This window comes from Callorhinchus milii, unplaced genomic scaffold (genome assembly GCF_018977255.1).
Source record: "Callorhinchus milii isolate IMCB2004 unplaced genomic scaffold, IMCB_Cmil_1.0 Scaffold23, whole genome shotgun sequence".
Classification (NCBI taxonomy): Eukaryota; Metazoa; Chordata; class Chondrichthyes; order Chimaeriformes; family Callorhinchidae; genus Callorhinchus; species Callorhinchus milii.
This window is the reverse complement of record NW_024704764.1, coordinates 461784-471380: the sequence shown is the minus strand read 5'-3', so window position 1 is coordinate 471380 and position 9597 is coordinate 461784. Positions and strand designations below refer to the sequence as shown.

At 45.0% G+C, this 9597-nt stretch overlaps 1 protein-coding gene across 27 annotated transcripts in view; it reads right to left on the bottom strand.

Moving 5' to 3' along the window:
- Nucleotides 1-592: 592 nt before the first annotated feature.
- Nucleotides 593-9597, bottom strand: part of odad4 (outer dynein arm docking complex subunit 4) — a 69703-nt gene continuing 60698 nt past the window's right edge. For 23 of the 27 annotated variants that reach the window (XM_042343248.1, XM_042343243.1, XM_042343256.1 and 20 more), the window contains 7 exons: nucleotides 8853-8930; nucleotides 7244-7321; nucleotides 6142-6219; nucleotides 4145-4219; nucleotides 2030-2071; nucleotides 1669-1743; nucleotides 593-841 (listed from right to left, as the gene is read on the bottom strand). In XM_042343248.1, the coding sequence (XP_042199182.1) occupies nucleotides 762-841; nucleotides 1669-1743; nucleotides 2030-2071; nucleotides 4145-4219; nucleotides 6142-6219; nucleotides 7244-7321; nucleotides 8853-8930 (506 nt within the window). In that variant the 3' untranslated portion in view covers nucleotides 593-761. The remainder of the gene's footprint in view (nucleotides 842-1668; nucleotides 1744-2029; nucleotides 2072-4144; nucleotides 4220-6141; nucleotides 6220-7243; nucleotides 7322-8852; nucleotides 8931-9597) is intronic. The other 4 variants (XM_042343250.1, XM_042343249.1, XM_042343246.1 and 1 more) reach the window with 4 other exon arrangements.

Genomic DNA, 9597 nt, shown 5'->3' with positions numbered 1-9597 from the left:
CAAAGGCCTGACTGAAATCCGGATAAACAACACTACCTTCCCCTTATTAAGCTCCTTTTGGTCACTAGATGGTACCATTTGTCTAGAATTTCACTTGTTAATAACCCTGAAGAGCACACAAATTTCTATATTAAGGAGGTTATTCAGCCCATTGCATCTGTTAGTGTTGGGTCCCCAACTGGAGCTATTTACTCTAATCCAATTTCTCTGCTCTTTCACCTTGCCAAATTTATTAGAATTACAGGAATGACATCTGTTACATATTTGATTCCTGTAATTGGAATCTTATCGACAAGGCAATATTTGCCTTTAAAGCATTCAGGTGTACCTTCCGTCCTTGTTGGATTGATATCACAGATGAGGATCATGTTTCCCTGATAATGCTGCGTGATCAAATGGGCTGAAATATCTTATAATCTTATAATTGCCCAAAGTTTCACTCCACTCGGGAACCAATCCAGGTCCTCTTGCTTGTGAGGCAAGCCCTCTACACTGCAGGACTCCACATCTCTTCATCCAGATCTTTCTGATGAGCTGTGGAAGCGAAACCGTAATTGAGTTCAAGAAGCGTACAAATATATCAGTAGATTTATAGGATTCAGCCTGACATTTATATGTCTTTTTTTAATTTCATACAACAATCGATCATTAAAATAGTGAAGACTCAGGACCACGGTACATGTCCTAAAACTAAACGTAAATAGAATTTGTGCTGATATCTGTTGATTGGGAGGGTAGATGGATTTTGATGATGTAATGGTTTACTCATCCTTCTCAGGTGCTTGTTCTTCGGTCTTTGTGCCTTCAACCTCATCTGCTTCTTGTTTCTCTTTGTCTTTATCTGTGGGCGAAATGGTGAGATATAAATGCGGCAACGATTCACGGACGAACTGTGCAAAATTGCGCACAGCAGTGAGTGTCCCGCAAACAGTCGTGGATTGAAAATGATCAGTTTAATTATTGTTTGGTTTTTGAAGGGATTATTATTAGGCTCTGTGTGGAGTAAGGAAACTTGCCCAAGGTTTCGCCTCGCCCGGGAATCGAACCCGGGTCGTCTTGCTTGGGAGGCAAATTCAGATAACTTATTCTATGTGAATATTAGATAATCTTCCCATAGTTTTGAGCTTCTAGGGGAACAATGTGTTTGGAGTAGCTTTAACAATTCTTCCATAATTTTGAAACGTTTATCTTGCCTCCTTGACCGACTCTTTCCTAATGAGATTAAAGCCAATTTCCTTATCATTATTCCTCTAGCGTTATTATACCACCATCACCACCACCACCACCACAACAACTTGCATTTATATAGCGTCCGTCATGCGGGGTAGTGCCTCGGAGCACTTAACAGTGGCTGAGCCCAACCCAAGGGGAAGGAGGAGGTGACCTTAAGCACGGTTGAAGAGGAAGGTCTTCAAGTGTTCAATGGCACTAAACTATGGAAACTGGCTCTTCCTTCAGCTCCTACTTTTATCTCACATCTGTTTCTATCCTCCCCTGAACTGGAATTATATTGCAAAATAGTTGCTTCCCCTTTGATTGTTTCCAGGGAGTAGAAATCAAGGGTTACCTGCGATGGAGGGAAAACCGAGGAGCTGGACAATGAGGATCTGATTCTGAAACACAAGCTGTTGATGGTAACGGAACAGATCGGCCGTACAGAGAACATACCCTTCTTAGCAGGAGGTCGGCAAAGCTTCTTTGGAGACTTGATGCTTTCTTGGGGCACTTCAGGTGGTGGCTTGACTGTTGTTTGAAGATAGTGCATGATAAGAAAATCACAGAATTAGCAATATCTAATTTTCTAACCTATTTTCATAAGCAATACCTAACCTAGCTGTACCCAACTCTCCTCGTGGGTATTCTCTCCCAGTTGATTGTTTGAAGATAGCAGAAATCGACAGTTATCTACGGTTATGGTTATTAAGTGCATCTATGAGGTTATTAAGATGGGGAACTTGACAATGAGGATGTGATACTGAAACATGAGCTATCAATGATAACCAAATAACAGGTTGTAGACAGAACGTACCCTTCTTAGGAAGACACTTCTTTGCAGGTGGTGGTTTGACTACTGTAGGAAAAGAGTTTAAAAACACACAGTTAGCCACACCTAATAAAATCTGATCAGTTGCAATACTAAGCGACTAATCCACTAATAGAATGTTGCATCCATATCGATAATACCTTTATACAGGGTGACCAAAAAGTCGCGATACCATTATAACATCTAATAAGCATCAAGGAAATTATGATTTTTTTGAATAGACTTTGCTGAAAAATAAGACTTTTTGGTCGCCCTGTAGTACTGGGTCTGAAGGCTAGTTCCAACTTGGAGTTCCCCTGTCTATTTCCCTTTTAGTACTGTCATATCAGATTTGGTTCCAAATGGGCCATTCCTGTTTTCCTACTCTCGCTCTCTCTTTCTTGATGCACTTATAACAATTTTTGTTATGACCCTTGATATGACTGGCGGGTTTTTGTGGTATGTTCTCTAGAACCCTCGGCACTTTTTCTTGGCCTTGGTTAATTATTCATCCACGTTTGTTTTGAAAAGAAAAAGTTGCCGTCAGCAATCCTGGATTATGACCTAGAAAATAACTCAAAGGCATGTTATGTCCTGTCACCCCTCTGGAAGATGCATATGTGGTCAGCAATGAGGATAAGATTAGGGCTATAATTTCATGCTACCGTCAAATAGCTCGCTGACATCAATGTCTTAGGTAAATGCTTGGAAGGTCATCAGCTGGGCAAGTTGGTGATAGCTGCTGATGCAAATCATTAGTTCTTACAATACAATACAAAATAACATTGGTGAAGCATCTTTCACATTGGGAGGACATCCCAAGGCGCTGGACAGTCAGGGATTTGGACCCGAGCAAGGAGGGGGTTGGGATCAGGGAGGTTAGGAGGATGGCCGAAGGTCAGGTCGAAGAGGAGGGTCTTGAGACGTTCCTTGAAGGAGGCACGGGAGAGAGCGAGGCAAAGGGAATGTGGGATGGAGTTCCAAAGGGTGGGAGCAGAGAAGCTGAAGGACCGACCACTGATGGTGGGTTGCTGCAGAAGAGGGACAGGAAATGACAGAGAGACACGGAAGCTGCTGAGACAACAACAACAACAACAACAACATGACATTTATAGAGCTCCTTTCACATCTGGAGGACGTCCCAAAGTGCTGAACAGTCAGGTGTCGGGCCCGAGCGTAGGGGAGGGGTGGTGTAGGGGTGAGGGAAGGCAGAGAGGTGGGAGGGAGACCAAAGGCATGGTTGAAGAGAAAGGTCTTGAGACCGGCCTTGAAGGAGACAAGGGAGGAAGCGAGGCGAAGAGTCTGTGGGATGGAGTTCCAGAGTATGGGGGCAGAGAGGCTGAAAGCCCAGCCATTGATGGTAGGGTGGGTCGGGTGGGAGACATGGAGCAGGCTGGAACCTGCTGAACGGAGGGAGCGGGCAGGTTGGTAGGGAGTCAGCAGGTCAGAGAGGGTAGGAGGGGGCAAGGTTGAACGTGAGGACGAGGAGCTTGAACTCGATCCTCTGGGGGATGGGGAGCCAGTGGAGTCGGGTGAGGGTGGGTGTGATGGGGTCAAGGTACTTGGTGCGCGAGAGTACACGAGCTGCAGAGTTTTGGATGATCTGCAGCTTGTGAAGGGAAGAGTTGGGAAGGCCGATGAGGAGACTCAGTGAAGCACCAAATCACAAGCACCTGGAATGCAAGTTTGGTCCAAAAGCTGTTGAGTTTTAAACTGTTTGTAAAGTCTCTTTACCAGCTCGAGGATTGCCAGCCAGGAGCTAGTAGAAATAGCAGAGATCAATGTGCCTCGGTTGTTCCTTTAGGCCAGGGTGGCACAACTGGTAGCCTGTGGGCCACATTCTGGCCTGCCAGCCAATTTCTTCACCCTCTCCCCCCCCCCCCCCCCACTCCCAAACCTCCATTTCATCTGGCCCACTCGCTCCCTCCATAACCCGTAAATATTATGTTACACAAAAATATTGCTTGTGAGGCCCGCAGATGTTTCTCAAATAGGCTATCCGGCCCCCGGCAGCCAAAAGGTTGAACCGGCCTGTAATATAGGCTACCAACATAGAGATAACGATACTGAAACACAAGCTGTCGACGGTAACGGATCACATTGGCTGTGCGGAGAACATACCCTTCTTAGCAGGTCGGCAAATCTTCTTTGGAGGTGTGATGATTGCTTTGGACTCTTGAGGTGGTGCCTCGGCCACTGGAGGAAGATGACAGGAAGTTTACAGATCTAATCGTGCCTAATTTTTCTATTTAAATTCAATCATAGTGAATCACTAAAGCTGCACCATCACGAATGGGATGGTACATCACCATATTGTCTTTTGGAGTCCTGTAGCTCAGTGGTAAGAGCACTCGCTTTGCAAGTGAGAGACCTGAGTTCAATTCCAGGCAGAGGGCGAAACCTTGGGCAAGTTTCCTTACTCCACACAGAGCCTAATAATAATCCCTCCAAAAAACCAAAAACAATAATAAATTGGTCATTTTCAATCTACAACAGTTCCCTCCAAAAAAAATTGTGGTCACTCAATCCACGACTGTTTGTGGGACATTGCTCTGCGCAATTGGCTGCCGCGTTCGCCCACAAATATACAGTCAATTCACTTTACAGTGTGTTCTGTGAAGCGCTTTGGGACGTCCTCCCGACGTGAACAGCGCTATATCAAATGCAAGGATTATTATTATTATTATTTACAATTTTCACTGCACAACAACAACAAAATGACATTTGTATAGCATCTTTCCAAGTTGGGAGGACGTGGGGCGGGTGAGGTGGGGGATATGAAGCAGGCCGGAGCCCGCTGAGGGGAGGGAGAGGGCTGGATGGTAGAGGGTTAGGAGGTCGCAGAGGTCGGGGGGAGCAAGACCGCGGAGGGCTTTGAAGGTGAGGACCAGGATGTGGAACTGTATCCTCTGTGTGATGGGAAGCCGGTGGAGACGGGCGAAGATGGGGGTGATAGGGTCACGGAGCCTGGTGGGGGTGAGGACACGGGCTGCAGATTTCTGGATGATCTGCAGCCTGTGGAGGGAGGAGTTGGGGAGGCCGACAAGCTGGGAGTTTGCACAGTCGAGCCTCGATGTAATGAAAGCGTGTATGAGGGTTTTGGTGGCCTGCGGTGTGAGACAGTGGCGGAGACTCTTAAGAGACAACATACAACTCAATTCTATTTGAGCGTTCCACTGTGTACTTATCCTATCTTATTGTCAAACCCGATTCAGTTTTAAATGGCCATTGCCTGTTTTACCTCTTGCCTACAAAATACAATCACTTTTTAGTACAGTATATCCCGCCAAGCGCTTTGAGACGTCCTCCCAACGTGAAAGGCGCTATATCGAAAGCAAAGGTTATTATTATTTTATACACACACTCTCCGTGCTCTTTATTATTTCTTTGGCGTCCTCACTTTGCTTCACCTAAGTTTCTTAAATAAGAAATGATCAGACTCGGCATCCCTGAGTAATGGACTGATTAAATACTTCAACAGTTCCTGTTTCTATTCCATTTTTCTCCCCTACTGGAAGACGCGTGTGTTTGGTCACTGATGCAGACAGTATTGATTTCCTTTGACGCTGACATTAAACTCTCTGTGAAGGATAATTAATTCAACAAGTCATGAGGGGCTATTTTTGATTAAGGACGTCCTCCCTACAAATGTAATTTTGTTGTTGTTAATAATAATCCTTGCATTTGATTATAGTGCCTTATCATGTTGTTGAGACGTCCGAAATTGCTTCAGAGAATATATTGTCGGCAATGTATTTTGTGGGTGAAACGCGGCAATAAATCGTGCACAGTGGAGTCTCACAAACAGTCGTGGATTGAGTGACCACGTTATTATTATATTTTTTTTGAGGGATTATTACCCCCGGAAAGCGATCCACCAATCGACTAACAGCTGGGTTCCTACATACTGCGAGGTAACCAGGCGTGTGGAGGAAATAAACACCTAATGTTTCGCCCCACCCGGGAATCGAACCCTGGTCCTCTCACTTGCGAGGCGAGCCATTGTGTTATGGGACTCCGGTAGTGCATAAAAAAAGGGTGTTTTCCAACAAACCCTTCTTTTATCTGTCACCAAACAGCCTCGTCAGCACAGAAACTCTCCTTCCCAGAGCTCGTACCTTCAGTAGGAACTTCAGCTTCCGGCTTCTCTTCTTCCTCTGATTCACCAGGCAATTCCTCAGATGGTTTCTCTTCTTCTGCGTGAAATAATATAACAATAATAACCTTTGTATTTATCCCAGCGCCTTATCACATCATAGAGACATCTGAAAGCGCTTCACAGAACACTCTGTAAAGTTAATTGACTGTATATTTTGTGGGCAAAACCCAGCAGCCAATGGTGCACAGCAGCGTCCCACAAACAGTCGTGAATTTAGTGACCAAGTTATTGTTATTATTGGAAGGGATTATTACCCCTGGAAACACTGGACTGCAGCAAAGCTACTAAATTCTGCGAGCTACACCTTATCTACTTACGTAAAGATTAGTTAGCTCCATCAATTCATTTGCTGAATGTGAACGAGATCTTTTTTTCTTTTGGATAGCCAGGTGCCCAACACATGCATCACCTTGCTTTAGAGCATTCAAACCAGACTGAGAGTTCTACATATGTATGCCACCTACGACAACAACTTGCTTTATACAGCACCCATCACGTAGGGTAGCATCCCAGAGTGTTTGCAGAGCACGATGCTGAGCTTCAGGCTTCAGGCACCACCCTCCCCATTAGGGCTTTGGCTCGTAAGACTAACAGGAGGCAAGTAGGAAACATCTGTCACCCTAGTAATATCTGGTCTGAGCCGCCTGTCCAAGTCTCGCTGATGAATCAGATTAGTCCGTTATCAACAATGCCTTAGAGCAGAGTGGGTGGTGTCCAATATGTTGGCTGCTGAGGTCCAGATGCCTATCAGATACCACTACACTTGATACTGATAGTCAACATTCTTGGCAGACAGGACTTACCCTTTACAAAGCTGAGTTGCCTGCCATTATTCGCTATTTTTTTTAAATAGAACATTTTGCATTTTGCCTCTAATGACTCAGTGGATTCATATCAAATCCCATCTCACCACATTCTGCTCTGACACATTCCTTCTCAGGGACCCCAAGTTGCAAAGCTCTGTCCTCACTCTTCGCTTCCTCCTAACAATCAGCAAGTGCTCCAGAACCGTGTTCGCAATTAACAGTGTACACAACATGGCTCCTGTACAGAGAACGTACCATCAATGGCAACTGCAGAAACGCTCTTCTTTTCCTCCAGGGAGTGTTTACTCACTTCACCAGACGGCGGCTTCTCTACTGGATGGAAACACCAGATTGTAACAAACCGCATTGGTTGACAGTGTGAGCGATACCGACGATCAGTTACGAAAGGTCAAATTTTCACACTTCACACTGTAATGGAATTCCCTAAACTAGGAACAGAATGCACTCAACAACAACAATTTGCATTTATATAGCACCCCTCCTGCAGGATAGCGTCCCAGAGCGCTTGACAATGGGGAGCCGGGGGAGAGGGAGGTGACCGGAGGCACAATCGAAGAGGAAGGTCTTCAGGTGCGACCTGAAAATGGGGAATGAAGGGGCAAGAAGGAGGGATAGAGGTCAACAGAGGGATAGATAGTCAACAATACAGCAACTCTGACATCTCGCCCATATCTACAGGACAACAGGAGTGAACAGGTCAATCAGGAGAATTTCTTTCGGTAAATGGGGCCACGTGTGTGGATCAAATTGTTGGAGCAAGAAACTATAAAGGGTTTCAAAGACCTGCATAGATTCCTGACATTTCAGGGCGGTTAGATTTATAAGTGTATAAATCAAAAGGTATTTGTGGGAATTTGGGTGGATGGATAGCTGGGTGGACTGATCTCCTACTTCCTGAAATTGTTACTATTTTATACTACATGACAACATAACTTATAATATAATAATAATAATCCTTGCATTTGATATAACGCCTTATCACGTCTTGAGACGTCTCAAAGAGCTTCAAAGAATATATTGTAAAGTGCAGTGACTGTATATTTTGTGGGCGAAACATAGCAGCTAATTGCGCACAGCAGTGTCCCAAGTGCAGTCGTGGATTGAGTGACCGATTTATTTATTTTGGATTTTGAAGGAATTATTACCCCTGGAAAAGCGAGCTGACAACTAACAACTGGGTTCCTACTTACTGCTAGGTAAACAGAGGCGTGTGCCGTAAGGAAACTTGCCCAACGTTTCACCCTGCCAGGAATCGAACCCAGGTCTCTCGCTCGCGAGGCGAGAGCTCTAACCACTGAGCTACAGGACTCCACCCTGCAGGGTATCCTCTGAAATGTCTCTTTTAAAGCCGAAAGTCCAAACCTATCTCATTGTTCCCCTCTAACATTGTGGATGAGGTGTGTACCTCTCCTCCGCACTGTCTCGCACCAGGGCAGACAAGGTCACCCCTTATCTGGTGGCAATCAGTAGTGCGGTGAGTGGTCTCAGCACAGCACTATCCAGTTTCAGCATAATACCAACTGATTTGTCAGCTTTTGTTACATCCCATAGTCCCTTCACTCTGTTGTCTTCCTTGCTTTCTTCCCTCACTCCTACTATCCATCCCTTACTTCTACTCTTCGACCATGCTATCGATCACCCCCCCACCCCTTCCCCTCCCTTCTCCCCCCACCCCTGACCCCAGCTCGGGTCTGAGATACTGTACACTGTCCAGCACCTTGGGATGTCATCCCGACGTGAAAGGTGCTCTACAAATGTAATTTTGTTGTTGTTGTTATCTACAAGTGTTTTAAACCCACGTTTGCAATCAACAAAGAACATGGCCCCTGTGCAGAAAACATACCGTCAGCGACAACTGCAGAAACGCTCTTCTTTAGCTCCAGGGAGTGTTTACTCACTTCACCAGACGGCGGCTTCTCTACTGTACGAAAACACCAGATTGTAACACATCTCATTGATTGACTGTGTGAGCGATACTGATGATCAGTTAGTTATGAAAGGTCAAATCAGCCACTTCACACTGTAAAGGCATTCCCTAATCTATGCACAGAATGCACTCAAACAATACAGCAACACTGACATCTCACCCATATCTAAGTGCTGAAAGCAAACAAGAGAACAGGCAGAATTGGAGAATTTCTTTTAGTAAAACTGTTGGAGCGATAAGCAGTAGTTTAATAGTGTAAACTGTGCTGCTTCACTGAAGACTTGTTTCTGGCTTCACTGCTTGCAAAATAAAGTGACCACTTGTGGTTTGGTTTTTAACCAGCTTACTTACATGGACTAACGCACAAATCAAACCTGAAATTGTCAGTTAATGCTTTAGACTTTGAGGCATAGTGGGGAAACAGGGTTTGGTTGGATACAGCAATTTTCTTGATCCTCCCAAGCTTCAAACATGCTGTTCCACATACTTTCACCAGATCCCAAGAGACATTTTCAGGGGCAAGACCACAATGTCTTGTTATTATTGTTATGTGAAGGCATGTTGTGGCTTGGTTTCTACTAACCTCCCTAGTAACCCCTTCAAACCGTTGATTACCATCTGTGTAAAAAAGTTCTTCTTGGTAGCTTAAATGTTTCCTTCA